Raw genomic sequence first — 15868 nt, forward strand, 5'->3', positions numbered from 1 at the left:
CACCAAACAGGCTCTCACTTATGTCCTAAAGAAAAGCTTCCATAAACCCCAATTTGACTTTTAAGAGGAAGAAAAAAAAATTCACCTTGTTTTTTTCCTTTTCACAGAACAGAGCTCCAGAAAACTCACTACAATAGTTTTAAAACGTCATCAAAAATCACTTATGAAGTAAAAACTGCATATTCTTTTTTTAAATAATTTAATGATTGGCCTTCACTTGCTAACCTCCCTGCATCAGGGCTCATCTTCCGACCTGTGCTGTGTCACCATCAGTGACAGGCAGGTGCCCAATCTCCATCTGCTGACCCTCCCAGGGAGGTTTATTTTTAATTTTTTTTTAAAGATTTTATTTATTTATTTGACAGACAGAGATCACAAGTAGGCAGAGAAGCAGACAGAGAGAGAGGGGGAAAGCAGACTCCCTGCCAAGCAGAGAGCCCGATGGCGGGGCTCGATCCTAGGACCCTGGGACCATGACCTGAGCCGAAGGCAGAGGCCTTAACCCACTGAGCCAACCAGGCGCCCCCCCAGGGAGGTTTAAAAAAGAAAAACCTAAGACCTGAAGATACACAGTATTAGTTCAAAGCATCCTGGTCTCTGAACCTTGAGGAGCCTGAAGTCAACGCCACAGATGCATTCGCCAAGCTTTAACACAGTGCCAACGTCACAAACGGGAAGGCACACAAATGAATGCTGCCCGGGCTGTGAAGCTAAAGAGTGACCGCCTGAAAGTTCTCGTTCCGGAGCCAGTAACAGGAGTGAGGCTGCAGCTCATGGAAGCTTCGTCTGCCGGATACACTCGAACGGATGTGATGTCCACCTGCAGCCCCAGGGCGAGGCAGGTGGGACACACGGCAGTCGCGCGGCACAGACGGGAAACCCAGCGCCTGGGTTTCCGCCTTGAAAAGGGCAAGAAATCCGTGTCCTGCACCTACCAACGTCCAGTACATCTGAGAGCGGCACAGCCTCTGGGCTGCTCCATGCCTGTCATCAAATCTAGCAGCTCGTCAAGGGTTAGCTGCCTGTCCAAGTGCTGTTTTAGTTAAACCAAACCAAACAGAAAGTGTGGTTTTTGTTCATAATGACACTGTTTATTTTCAACTCTTACAATTCTCCCCACACCCCATTATATCCCTGCAAGGCACCTCTCCCCTTCTAGTACATCATCTGATTGACGCAGTCTTTTCCTTTGTCTGTGAAGTTCTACGGAGGCAGGCCTGTCTGCTCATTCACGGATGTCAGTACACACCTGTGAGGCCTCGGAAGAGACCGGAACAAAGAGTGTACTCGATACAGACCAGCTGAATGAATGGATTCCTCATCTGTACGCCACACAAAGGTAATTCGAAATACCTATCATTGGGATCAGGAAGTTAAAAACAGACGTGCCTGATGAACTTTCCTATAGAAACACAGAGGTAGGGACGCCCAGCAGGGGCACGGGCTGGAGGTGGGAGGGGCAGGGTGGGAGCGGTGGGCTAAGCGTCTGACTCTTGATTTCGGCTCAGGCCATGATCTCGGCTCAGGTCGTGATCTCAGAGTCCTGGGATCCAGCCCGGCATCAGGCTCTGTGCTCAGCATCAACTCGTCTGCTTGACGTTCTCACCCCTTCGCCCTCTGCCCCTCCCACCTGTGTTCTCTCTCTCTCCTCCCCTCAAATGTTTTACACACACACACACACACACACACACACACACACACACTGGAGGTTCTTGTCAACATGAGAAAGAAAGCGGAGAAAGTCCTGCATTATGGTTGCAGCCATCTGCGTGACACTTCCTCAAACCCAGTGATGCTTATTTTCGTCTTCTGAAAGGGGAAAGCTCAGGGCACTTGGGCTCTGGAGCAGCACAGTGTAGAATGACCACAGAAGCAGCTAGCTTCAGAGCTGCCCCTTTTTCTTTAAATCAATTAAAAATTCAGCTTTCATCCTTCTCTTCAAAGGCAGGCATACCTGCTTTGAGGAGTATGAGGTCGATCTCAGTGAACCAACTGTATTTGTCTTGTATGGCCCTTGTTTGAATTTCTTGATTACAATACAATCTGGAAAATGATTCTTTATGCTCCCGCCCCTGCCCAAAGAACAGTCTAACTCACTGATCATGAAAAGCAGAGCTTTATAAAGGAAGCTCTGAAAAGGCACGGTTTGTGAAGGAGAAATTATGGCTGCCACTATTAAGGCTGCTGTCAACTAAGAAAACTCTGTTACAAAGGTGAACACCAGGCCACTGCTCTAGGAGGGACCAAGGAGCAGCTCCACAGCCCAGTACCCTCCCACGCCCGCCTCCTGCAGCCCCGTCCTGAGAACCAGCATTTGGAAGGAAGACTCTAAGGGTACTCTTGATGGGGCGCTTGGAGAGCCTCTGGCAATTTCCGATCTTGGTCTGTCACCGTCGCCTCAGACAGTGCCAGGGACTAACAAGAATCTCCAAGATGGATGCGTGGTGCCCCCTTCTCTTTCCAGAAAATGAAGAACTCAGCAAAACTGGAACAAGAGGAACTATGGTCAAAAGCCCCAGTACTAACAGCAAACCTCTGGGCAATCAAAACCCACACTCCCGTCAACACCCACACTTGCAAAGGTGAATGATCTTCACCTTGCCCCGCCCCAAAAATTCCTTCTGAGAAAGCAACCTAAATGTCTATCAGTAGGCAGCCAACTAAACCAATATGCTATATACCCACAATCCAGTTTAAACAACTGTAAAAGCAATGTGGCATCTCTGTATGTACTAATACTCTGTTCTCCAGAAAACTGTTAAAATGAAACAATGGTCCATAAATGGTCCATTTCCAGAGAAAATGGTCCATAAATACATGACTGTTTATCTCGGGGAGGGAGGAGAGAGCTCCCGTTTTACAAGAAAAAAAAACTACAGAAAACAAAAACAAAAAAGGTTTCCTTTGATGGAGGAAAGGCATGCGGTCGATGAGGCAGGGTAAAAAAAACTGCATTTCTTTGTACTTTTATTTTATTTTTTTTTTTAGTTTTTAATCCTGGAATGATGTACACATTTTACTTAACACTGATGCAAGATTAGGTGGTTGTTTTTTTAAGCTTTAAAACTATAAAAACAAAATGAAACATATGATCTGGAATTTCAAGTTGGCAGGAACTTGACCCACACAGAGAGGAGCTATTCTATGTGATTTTAAAGAACGGTAACAGGACCATATGTTCCTAGGGGCATATACCCTTAGGACAACAGAAATATTAGATGACATCTGGTAGTCACTGCGTGGCAATAAAATCAGTATTACAATGTGAATAAGCAATTACGTTGAGGAGGGTTGGAATGCGGATTTTTAGTATAAGGAAAAAGAGATATATATAAATATAAAGTCAAAGAAAAATACCTGTAAATCTAAATCTGAATTAGAAACTTTAGTTATGAAGTCATGACATCCTACTTAATAAAAGTTATCTATACACGTATTTCCTAGATGTGTCCACTGAAGAGCGCAGAAACAGTGACCCAGCCAGGAACAGAGAGCTCCCCTAGCACCTTGCGCCTTTCTCCCACGCAAAAGAGCCAGCACACTTTGGAGAGATGGCTGTCTCCTGATGCGGAACAGGGACAGACGAGCTGGGCCGGAAACATCCTGTCTCATCAGCAAAAAGAGAACCTGTAGGGCTGCACTGAATGGATTCAGGAGCCAATCTGAAGACACACCCATTGGATCAAAGAGAGAAAATTTTAACTTCATAAGAGATATTTAAAAATTGGCAATCAATTGAAACACATCAAACATTTAAAAGAGAAAGGTTCTTTTTTTTTTAATCAGTCTGAAATAATTATTGGACCAAAAACTGGTAAAGGACAAGAATCAATCATTTAACCTTCTTCTCTTTTTCTTTTTTTAAAGATTTTATTTATTTATTTGACAGAGAGAGGTCACAAGTAGGCAGAGGCAGGCAGAGAGAGAGAAAGGGAAGCAGGTTCCCTGCTGAGCAGAGAGACCAATGTGGGGCTCAATCCCAGGACCTGGAGATCATGACCTGAGCCAAAGGCAGCAGCCCAACCCACTGAGCCACCCAGGCGCCCCTTAACCTTCTTTTCTTGTATTAACTGTATTCTCAGGATAACGACAAAACTGATGATGGGACCTTTTTTTATTAAGTTAATTTTTTTTTTTAATTTGACAGAGATCACAAGTAGGCAGAGAAGCAGGCAGAGAGAGAGAGGAGGAAGCAGGCTCCCCGCTGAGCAGAGAGCCCAATGTGGGGCTCAATCCAAGACCCTGCGATCATGACCTGAGCCAAAGGCAGAGGCTTTAACAACTCACTGAGCCACCCAGGCGCCCCAATGGGACATTTCTTTTTATAAAATATTTAAGTTGATGAAGAAGAAAGGAAATAATCAGAATGTCACTATTCTGCAACTGTGAGAAAATACTAGTTCTAAACCATGATTGTCAATGAATGCCTGACATTATAAAAAAGAAACAGCGAGACTTCCCCAGTAAAACTCCCAGTAGGACTATCTGCCACCACCCATTAAGGATTTTTGCCTTCTTCCTACAAAATCTAAGCTAGGTCTGATCAAGCCTCAAGACCCAGCTTCCAGTTTATAGGAAACAACAGGGGAAGGAGAATATATTAGATGGCCACCCATGAGTGCAACGAGCAAAAGCTAAAATGTAGGGAAATCTACAGGAAAACACACAGTTTCCTCACCTAATAATTAACATAAGGGGATAAGACAAAAAGAAAAAGAAGGAGTAAGAACCTACAGATTCAGAAACAGAGTGATCAACCAACTGCCATGTATATCCTGTGAAACAAATTATGACACAAACAGGAAAATTTGAATTGGGCTTTTTTTTTTTGTATTAAAAAATTACTACTCATTTTTTAGGTCTCTTAATGGTATTGAGGTTTTTTCCTAAAGCTTTTACAGGCATACAAGATTATTGAAGTGAACCATGGTTCCTAGAAATTCATTATACTATATTCTCTCTCCTTTTGGATGCTGAAATGTTTTTTGATTAAAAAGTTAAGGGGGGAAAAAAGCATTCTTAATTCTTTTGGCGCCCAAACCCTAGCCCCTAGTGGCAAAAGGCTGACATTTTATATATATATACATATATATGTATATATAGTTATATATATAGATGATATCCACACTACAATATATATAACACATCAACATATATATTAAATAAAATGTTAAATATAAACTATCAAACACTTCTTTTACTGCCCCTACTTCTGACCTGAAGCATGAAGTCAGGTTTTACCTGTAGGACTTTGCAGGAGTTAGGAAGGACTTTGCTGTCTTACCTATATGCGGTGAGGACTGCTTTCTACAGTACCTGGAGATGAGACTGAGAATCAAAAATATTCAAGTTCAAAGAATCCCCACTGGGTTTTTAAGAGCTTTTGACCGAATAAGTATCTCAAGGAATCACTGATCTCTTGGCCTGCTTTTTCAAAGCCCTAGTTATTCCACTTAGATTTACTAAAAGCTACTCATACAGATAGCTTTTACAAACATACCACAATAAATATCCCCTAATATTAAAAAAAAAAAATGGAGTGAGAGGAGAAAAGTAGATTAGCAGTTGCCCGAGCCAGGTGGTAGAGGAAATGGCCCTGGGCATGGGGCTCTTTTGAAGGTAATCAAAGTGTTCTGGGATTAGACCATGGGGATAGTTTCACAACCTTGTGAATACCCTAAAATCCACTGAAGCATACATGTTTAAAGGGTAGATTTTATGGTTGTGAATTATATCTCAAAAAAACAGATTTTAGAAATCAGGATCAGAGGAGGGACGCCTGGGTGGCTCAGTTGGTTAAGCAGCTGCCTTCGGCTCAGGTCATGATCCCAGCATCCTGGGATGGAGTCCCATATCGGGCTCCTTGCTCCGCAGGGAGCCTGCTTCTCCCTCTGACTCTGCCTTCCACTCTGTCTGCCTGTGCTCGCTCTCACTCTCTCTCTCTCACAAATAAATAAATAAAATCTTTAAAAAAAATAAAAAAATTAAAAAAAATCAGGATGAGAGGTATAAATTTTTCAAAGATTTATTGCTTCACTGTAAACCTTTTACACACACAAAGAAATCACTATGCAAGTAACGAATTTGTTTTTAATTTAGTGGGTTTTCTTCCTTTTCCCTTCCTAAACGAAATAACAGCAAGCCTAAAAAAATCAACAAATGACATCGGCTAACATAACGTGCCAATTCTGATCATAAAGTAGGAAATACTATTAAAATGCAGTGGCAGCTACCAACTTCACTTAACCAACACAACTGGCAAAAGTCCCACCATCTCTAATACTGAAAAAATGGTTCCAGATTAGTCTGCTGCTGGGCACAACTTCCCTCCCCACTACAGAGATCCAACTTTAATTAACCCTGCAGAATTCAAGGCTTGAGTAAAGAGTCCTGACAAACTCTGAACGACTGATGATTTTATTTCTTCGAATAGTTAAAAGGTAAACAGTTTTAATTCTGATAGTGACATGGACAAAAATGACATCAAATGAGGCATTCTGTATTAAATGCCCAAGAGAAAATGAGTACAAATAAAAATCATCAACCTTAACCTTCCCCTGCTCTGGACATGCCCGTCTCTGGATGCTTAACCAAAGAAGCAAGTGCTCTCACCACAGATGCAGACTTTAGACATTAAAAAAAAACTGCGGAACATCTGGAATTGGCTCTAGGCCCTCCTACGGATGCCTCTGTCATTTATAAACAGAGTCTTTTCACTATTATAACTTTAAAATCCATCTGCAAACTACAAAATCAGGAGTTGACAAAGTGCGGCATGAGTCCGCCTCATGCAGTCTGTTACAAAGTGACTAGGAATGCACAAAGCCTACTTTCAAAACTCCGTGTAACAGAAGCCAGGAGGGGCATTTTCTGCAGCATGTATTCCCAACTACCAAAAGCAACCTCTTCTTTCCATGAACTTCTATTAACAGTCCAAATGCATTCTGAATTAGACTCACTTGAGCCAAATCGTCAAACAGTTTAGGAGGGACGCCAGGAAACACCACTGGCCGTCAAGGTGAGATTAGCAGCAGCACCACGGGGAGCGCTGTCCTAAATACAGCCCCGTTCCACAGCCAAGGGGACACACCCAACATATAAAAGCAGCTGGCAGTGTTATACGTTTAAAATAAAATGTGTTCAAAAGGAGACATCAGATCAGTATATTACGCCTGTTTGAGAAAGATAAAAAATTATCGGGGAAACATATCCGGGAAGACTGTCTCAAAGTATGTGACAATCCACACATTCACTTCCTGCTATAACAGAGCAGAAAACTCTGCAGACCTTTGTTTTGTAACAAGTGAACTGGGGCTAAAAAGGTAAGACACTCAATGGCTCTTCTGTTCATCTAGGAGGGAGCCCTCAAAGAAACAGCCCCAAAAAGCCAAAGGTGGACCCTCTAGTGCCCCAAAGCCCGAGAGACTGGCTGAGACTGTCCTCACCCCAAAGGGCCAGGCTATACAGGGAAGCGGAGGAACCAGTTGGCAGAGATCACGAGGACTTTCACAGTCCGTAACACGGGTTCTAGGAACTCCAGGGTGAGGGGACAAGAAACCAAAGCAAGGAATTCGGGACACAGCCACAAAGGCCATGTTCCCATCTCTTCCAGGAAGATGACAGACTTTTACTTTTTTTAAAAAAACATATTTATTTATCTGACAGAGAGAGAGCGAGCATAGGCAGGAGGAGCAGCAGGCAGAGGGAAAGGGAGAAGCAGATTCTGCCCCACCCCACCACTGAGCAGGGGCTCGATCTCAGGACCCTGAGATCATGACCTAAGCCAAAGGCAGACACTTAACAGACTGAGCCACCCAGGCGCCCAGATGAGGTACTTTTAAACTTTTGAACAATCAGTTGGTTTACTTAATTGAGGAAAAACATCAAATGTCTGTTAAGTGACAGGCACAAACATATCTTACTCCCCAGTGCCATCTGACTTATATTGTGCCTACCCACTAGGAGAAAATACTTTGGGCACTGCTTTCTCAGGAAAATGCTATAAGAATAAAGCAGTCAAAGTTCTACTGAAACACAGTGTTTTTATGTGTGTGGCAGGTGAGTTAGTATGGTATTTCAGACTCTTGGCATTGTATCAGAAGCAGAAGAAACAGTAAGCAGATTAGAAAGTTCCAACTTTACCTGAAAGGTACGCAACTTTTTCCTTTAAAATTGGCAAAACATCCATAGCTTTCATTTCATCATTTTTTCGAAACCCTGAAATACATAAGGAGAAATTCGAGTTACTAGGTTGCTTGAATGACATTTAAACTTCTTACCCCATCTATCCAGTGTCAACACAGCAGCTTACTCACACCCATTAAATCAGCTTTAGAAATAGCATTTCAAAGCATCTGAATTCTATAAAGGAAAGAATTATCACAGAATTATTTTCTATTTTAATGTCAAACAGGGATTTGCACACAGACCCAAAGGCTCCGGTACCAAGCAGGCTCCAGGCCACTTGTAGCAATAAAGATCTGGTCCCCAAAAACACAAGATATGAAACCAGTCCAGAGCGTTTCAAAATTCTTCGTCTGGATCCTGTAGATGAATGCATAAAAAGCAGCAGTATCGTGTTTTAAACACTGATGCCTCTAGGGGGCACTCAAAGCCGCCTCCAACTCGGCATCCTCCTCCTCCTCCCAGAGTCCAGAGTGGTTAAAAATAAACGGCGGCAGTGAGGAGAGCAGGGATTATAAATAGCCGGGGACTGACCACAGCTCCCTTTAGGCTCTATCCTTCCAGGCTTTCTGGGTCATGTCCCCCTGGAGGAATGTCACTGGCTACTGGGGTAAGATGGCCCAGTGCCACCTGCTTCAGAAGGCAGCTGAGACCCTCTTCTCAATGTGAAACTAACTCTCCCCACAACCAACATTGCCAAAGGCAAGTGGAGAGATAGATCATGGAAGAGAAGCACGAAGTAAGCAATTGAGGCCAAGCCAACATCCAAGATAAGGAATTCTCAAAGCCCGAACGTGTCTGGCTTGGCTCACCAGGGCAAAGGCCCACATGGGAGTCTGGGGTCAAAAATGTTCATGCTCCTAATAATGCCTCGGGATGTTCCTCCCGGAAGTCTCAAACAGGAAATCTAGGTTCAGGATGCTGGCCATCCTCATCAAAACAAGAAAATATCATCACTGGCTGAGTAATCTCTAAGAAAAATAAAAGACCACTGCCCCATCACTATTTTCCTGTTTGTTTGTGCCAAAACAGTACAAGGAATGCTCCAGAACGGTAGCTTGGTAATAACACAATGCAAGGTGCAGACCTGGACTGGGAGAGCAGGGAAAGCTCTCTCTCAGTGACCTGGGGTCTTCCGTGACATGTCTGAGCAGCCCCTGGGGGACCAGGCCTGCCTGCCACAGAGGAAACCTATAAAAAAGTGAGCAGTCTCAAGGCTGCAGAGTGACGCAGAGCAGGGCAACGTGCTTGGGCAGAAGGGAATGGCACTGGGAGCGCTAGGTGGGGCTTTTAGCCTGAGGACAGGGCACAGGCTAAGCCTCATGGAGCTGCCAACACAAGAACCAGACACAGCTTGGGGCAACCTCAGCAGCTGAGGAGAATCGTGGAAAGGAGCGGGGGAGGCCCAAATTCTGTATATAATCTTGGCCCAAATCTCTGGCTCTCCCCTGAGCCTCGCTTGTAGGAGGCAAGCTCCAGGCTAAAGACAGAGTGTCTGACTGAGATTCGTGCTAGGGCCCTCTGCAGGAGATGGGGTTCGTAGCTCAAGTCCCCCCAGATTAGCAGCCTGCCAGAGTAAGCAAATGACGACAAAATTAGCACTTTGAGGAAGGATGTAACAGAACCCACCCCCGCAATACAGCATTCAGATCAGCAAAGAAAGACAAAATCAATCTCTCCTGTGTACCAAGAACCCAGTTTTCACGGTATTAGCCACGATACTGACCATCACCAGAGACGCTGCAGAAAGACAGCAGCAAACACATCCCGAGGAGGACCCCAAGGTCCAGAAGATACGGCGGCATGACCTCTCTGGTCATGGAAGGGCTCAACACAGAACCCACAGCTCTATATCATCGGGCCATTTTGCTTTCCAATATACCAAGCTTTGTGTTGGCAACACACCAAGCTTTTAAAAACAGTGGCTATTTATAAAAGGCCAAACAAGAGCCAAGAGTTCTGCAATTTCATCCTGAAGGTTCCTTCAAAGCTCTTGAATGGATGCAATCTAGTGTCAGCGGTCGCTGGTAATTCACCGGAGGCATCCACAAGGACAGATTACATCTCAGTGCCCCCGGGGCGATCTAGAGGTGTCAGCAGGGCAACGCAAGGAGGAACTGGGCAGCACGGCGGTCCTCGTGACGACAAGCTTATAAATATACCTACGGCGCAACATCCCACAAGCGGCCAGGGGTGCTGGGAACCTGGACCAAAGAGGAGGAAATCGAATGACAGAACAGTAGGAAGGACTGAGCCTTGACTGTGGATCCCAAGCTCCAGGGATTTGAAAAGAGGATCCCCCTCCTGCTGCTACCAGTTAGGAAAACATTCACTTTTCCCCATCTGCACATGCTCTCTGTCCCCACAGACATCCTGGCCAGGACACGGCTAAGCCCTCCGAGAAGGACCGCCGTTGACCGCGGTCCTGGGCCCCAGACACAGAAATCGAGCCCCACTTGAGGGTCTGCCCTGTCTCACACAACCCTCAGCACGCAGAATGTCCCAAGCCCAGTGCCGGCCCCTCATAAGAGGACTACATAACTTACGTGGCAATCCCAAAGCGTTCTTAGCAATTCCAGCTGACTCTCTGAAAAAAACCATTTATTACCACCCTTACAGAGTGGGTGACGGAAGCTGCCCCAAGCCGCCCCGCGGGATGCACAGCTCACGGACATGAAAACAAGGTGAAGTAAACACAAGCTCGCAGCAAAAATCTCAATTTCCTCTGACCCACCAGAAAACACAGACTCACTCCCATGTTTCAGTTTCCAAAACCTAGAGTTACTTGAGGCCTATCAGTTCCTACATTTCTCCTCTCAATTAAGTAAGACTCACAGTCTTGTTAGAGGAGCAAAGGCACATAAATCCAGAGTTAAACCAGTGTTAGAGTATGTTACATTTCTATTGTGATATACATACATGTCCAAACATAGGGTAGAATATGAAGTCTTCAGTTTTACTACAGTCTTTTTGTTGAATATATCACAGAAAAAGAGACGGGACTTTCATTAAAATCGTCAAAACTTTTAAAATAGAAAACTTTTAAAAGCAGAAGTATGAAACTAATCACAAAGAGACTGAGTTTGTGCCTATTATGACAGTCACCAGCTATTATCTTTAATCTCATTTTCATTTAAAAAAAATACATCCCTGGGCGCCTGGGTGGCTCAGTGGGTTAAGCCGCTGCCTTCGGCTCAGGTCATGATCTCAGGGTCCTGGGATCGAGTCCCGCGTCGGGCTCTCTGCTCAGCAGGGAGCCTGCTTCCCTCTCTCTCTCTCTCTCTGCCTGCCTCTCCATCTACTTGTGATTTCTCTCTGTCAAATAAATAAATAAAATCTTAAAAAAAAAAAATACATCCCATAAGCAAAAGGCTAAGTAAAGAAGCATGTACACATACCATAAAAGTAATTAAACATATCACATAACTTTTAATAAAAAGCAGGCAGAACTCAGCCATGAAATATCCTCAGATCAAAAAGGCAGATTCAGTTCTATGCCCCGAAGAGCGATTTATGAAAGCAGATTGTGCAATTATTACAAAAAGAAAAAAAAAATCCAAATACATGGCTTCTGTGCTATTCCAGTGAGTCTAGATTATACAGCAGATAAGACAACTCCTACTGTGTTCCATCTTGTGCATTAAAGGAACTAGCCGTGGTGTCTAAACTTTTAGATCAAAAGGATACGCTCCGCTCCAGGACTATCCTTATAAACACACAGCCCCTCCCCCAGCCATGCTCCTGAGGAGAGAAAGGGATGGCAAATGCCACATTGGGGCAATGATTCTGATGTCTCAGACTACATCTTTATGTCACAGACCACGAGCCAGCAGCAGTCTTACCTCTAAGTGCCACCAAGAGACTTTGAAAATGCACTAACAGGTGAAAGGTGGTGCCAGAGAAAGACTTTCCGTAAAATTCCACGAAAAGAAAAGCAGCTTAAAAATGATAAGGAGAGGTCAAAGTCAGAGGACATTTAGTTCTACCCACTTCTTAAATTAGATACTTTTTAAATTACACAGAGCCTAACTAGAGTGCAGAAAGGCAGACTAGATTCTTGTTACAATTTAAAGTAAGTTTCGCTACCTTAGACAAAGAAGCCAACGTGAATTAAGTCAAACGGCTAGCTTCAGAAGATAGTGACCAGAGAGAGCGTAAGGATGTAGTCAGCCAAGACTCCTTTGAAGGTGCAGAGGATGCTTCCCAGGGGAGCTCTAAAATACATGCAACGACCACTCTTTTGAGCCAAGTCTACAAGGAACCTGATTGGAATATCTACATGAAAACATCTGTCGTTACTCAAACATCTTGATATTAATATCTGTTGAATGATACTGAAGAGAAAGGAGTGTGGGTTAAAAATCAGATGTTACCCATTGTTAAAATAAACGTGAAGCCGGAGCTTGGTAATTATCTCTGTTCTTTCCAAAAAATAAAATTTGAATATTTAGAGGATTTAATATATTCATTTAAAAACATCCCAACTCAAAGGTTCACATATTACTTGCCAAAACTGATTCTGTTATCACCTTTTATTTATTTATATTTAAGAATTTTCTTTGAGAGAGGGAGAGACAGCATGAGGAGGGGCTGAGGGGCACAGAGCGAGAATCTCAAGCACAGCCCATGCTGAGCACGGAGCGCAACACAGCACTCGATTCCATGACCCTGAGATCATGACTGGGGCTGAAACCAAGAGTCGGCCACTTAAGCAACTACGCCACCCAGGCACACCCTATTATCACCTTTTAAATTGCTATTTGGTTCAGAAGCAGGTCAATCTGGGGGATACTTTACACCCCTGCTTCCGAATTGCTCATATTTCTTAAAATGACAAGCATTATGTTGCCCATCAAGAGGAGAGTTTTTCTCTCTCTTCCTCTAAATTGTCCTGCTAACCAGAGGATGGGTTTCCTTTCTTCCCTGCCATATACCACATGCCTAAGACAAGACCAGGCACAAGGCACTCAACAAACACAGGACGGTAGAATGGATGAATGAATGAATCAGTGAATGAATGAATGAATGAACATACTTCTCCAGTTTCTTGCCCCTGAGCCCCTACTCAAACACTCCAATGTTCCTTTAGCACTTTGTATTTTAGGTTTATGAAATATAAGCTCAGTGTTTTCAAACAGGCACTCCAATAGTATGTATTATATTTATAACAAGGAAATTAACCTCTGCCCTGAGAAGAAATATTCCACAAGTTAGCATTCAGCAATGGACAATCTTTTAGCTGAATCAATGGTCTGAAACTTCGGCTATCTAACACCCCCCTGGTCAAATCAATTTCTCATTTTTTACCCTGAGACTCTGTGAGTAGGTACTGTATTGTTACTGCTAACAAATGCCTTTTGGACTGAGTCATTGTGGACCATAACGCTCATTCATTTGGTCTCTTTTCCATATCAGATTTTAAAAACAACAACAACAAACAAACAGAAAAGAAACAACCCCGAAGTTCTCTTACTTAAGGAGGGGGGGGGGAAGCACCAAGGAAATCGTTTTACAATGAGAAAAAGCTTTTATACAGCACATTCTGATAGTATTTTTTATATAAAGGTCAAAAAAATTAAGGTGAAATAAGTCAGATGAGGTAAAAATGAATCACATTTAAGCTTTTTAAACTAAGAAGTCATTTTTCTTAAACGGTCATTTTTTTTTAAAATCCCTTATTTCTCCCAGGGCTACTGGCAGTTATTAGTAATTTGAAATTTTATGTAATCGTCAAATTAAACTAGTCAATGGTTTGGGTTTTCTTTTCTCTCTCTCTCTCTCTCTCTCTCTCTCTCTTTTTTTTTTTTTTTTTGGTAAAAACAGTCTTAGGAAAAACCACAGTTCTCTCTTGACCATTTGAGCTGAACGGGATGGACTGATGCCTTGTTCTGAACCGTCTGCCTCGCCTCTTGCCCTGGGATTTGTCTTTGAAAGACAATCCACAAGACAAACTGTGCCCTTCATCCATTTTCAAAGGCCTCATTTGCCTGTCAGCTGCCCTACTTCAGTACTCGATGGGAGGATCGAAAGTGGGAGTAACTGAAAACTCAAATTCTCCACCTTCAGAAACACGGGTTGTAGCAGTAATAACGTGTTAATAAATACAGCAGCATTCTGAAACCACAACAAAAGGGCACACTCCGGTAAGCTGGAGGGTTACTATTAGTACCAAGTCTTGGTGGTAATTACCCAATTTTACTCATTAGTTTATTTAGGGGAAACGAGCGCGCGCACAAGCGCCCTGAGCACAAAGAGCAGGATGATAAATCTCTGCATCAGAGGCGCCACACCGCGCCTGCGCCTGCGCAAGTGGGGGTGACGTCACCCTTTCCAGGCAGCCCGTCCGCAGTTGCGACTCCCTCACCTTTCTCTGCAGTGCCTGCAGGATTAGTCACAGATCACAGGGAGCGCTGGTGCGTGGCGTGCAGTGTTTGTGCTATCGAGGGCTTCAACTAGGCAAGCAGTCAGACTAAGGCTGTGCAGGAAGGAAGCGTTTTTAACTAGCCTGGATCCTCCATGAAAACGTTCAGGGGGAAAAGAGGTTATAAATCAAATGACAAGTAATGTCATTTTTGTTAAGGCTCAAAAAAATCAAAATATAATGTAATGTTCATATTTTTATGTAAATCTACAACCACAATCCACACATATATAATGTTTATAAAATGCATACGAAGCACATTAAATACTTATATCAAGCCTATAGGCATGTTCACAGACCACCACACGGGAATACAGATGGGGTTTCATAGTGCAGTATTATAATTTTCACTTAAACCTTCATGGTTGTAGTAATTGTCAGACTGTATAATATATTACTTCACATAAATTTAGAAGCAATAATCTGTTTCTTTAAGGAAGTAAAAAGTAGTGTAAGTTTGATTGATCCAAGGAAGTTAAGGGCATTTCAACTTAAAATGGTGCTGGCTTTTTAATGTCTTGAGCACAAAACACAGAGGGCAAACCAAAATAACCAAAACACCATAACAAAAAATATTTTTGAACTATTACATATATTTTAATGTAAATGAAATGAGTTTTTAATGTTTGATGATTTAATTATATATTAGTTATGCATTAGAATCTAATTAAAAACCACAGCTAACAGACCAATGGAAGGGAGTATCTTAATAGTCAAAAAAGTAGTAGTATCATAAAAGGGGATTCTACCTTCCTAAATCTCATAGACCTAAAAAGAACCATGTGCCCAGGTGTGCTGTTCACCTTCGTATCCCCAAGGACCAGCTAGGACTAAACCCAGAGAAACTTTATGCTGTTGTTTGCCAAATGCCAAAAGAAAGAACACATATATCTGTCTGTACCTCTAACAGTATCAAGAGATACCTCTAGGGAAAGCTCCCCCACTGTGCTCTGAGACTCTAGTCACCCATTCCAAGCCACATGTACACACACACACACACACACACACACACACCTGCTTATGGTTCTGTGCTACCTACTCCAAATAAGGCTTGCTTTACATCAAGAAACAGCCTCTCAGGAAAGCTAGTTAGAAATGTAGTTTCTATCAAATGAACCACAAAGATATAACTGATACAGTTTGGTCACTGTTAAATGATTTGATGTAGAATAAATCATCCAAGATTGACAGCTAAAAGAAATCATGTTTAATATCACTACAATAAACATTTCATATATGTTAGCACCCTTGCCCTCTATCAAA

The 15868-nt window shown here is 43.0% G+C and overlaps 1 protein-coding gene across 6 annotated transcripts in view; it reads right to left on the reverse strand.

Annotated features, from left to right (window-relative positions):
• TRIO (trio Rho guanine nucleotide exchange factor) overlaps nucleotides 1-15868 on the reverse strand; it is a 337805-nt gene that overhangs the window by 216632 nt on the left and 105305 nt on the right. For all 6 annotated transcript variants that reach the window (XR_014310227.1, XM_082725152.1, XM_082725151.1 and 3 more), the window contains exon 2: nucleotides 8143-8217. Coding sequence is in view for 5 of the 6 variants with exons in the window: in XM_082725152.1 (XP_082581278.1) it covers nucleotides 8143-8217 (75 nt within the window). In the remaining variant the exon portion in view is untranslated. The remainder of the gene's footprint in view (nucleotides 1-8142; nucleotides 8218-15868) is intronic.

This window comes from Mustela nivalis, assembly GCF_964662115.1.
Source record: "Mustela nivalis genome assembly, chromosome: 3".
NCBI classification, from domain to species: domain Eukaryota; kingdom Metazoa; phylum Chordata; class Mammalia; order Carnivora; family Mustelidae; genus Mustela; species Mustela nivalis.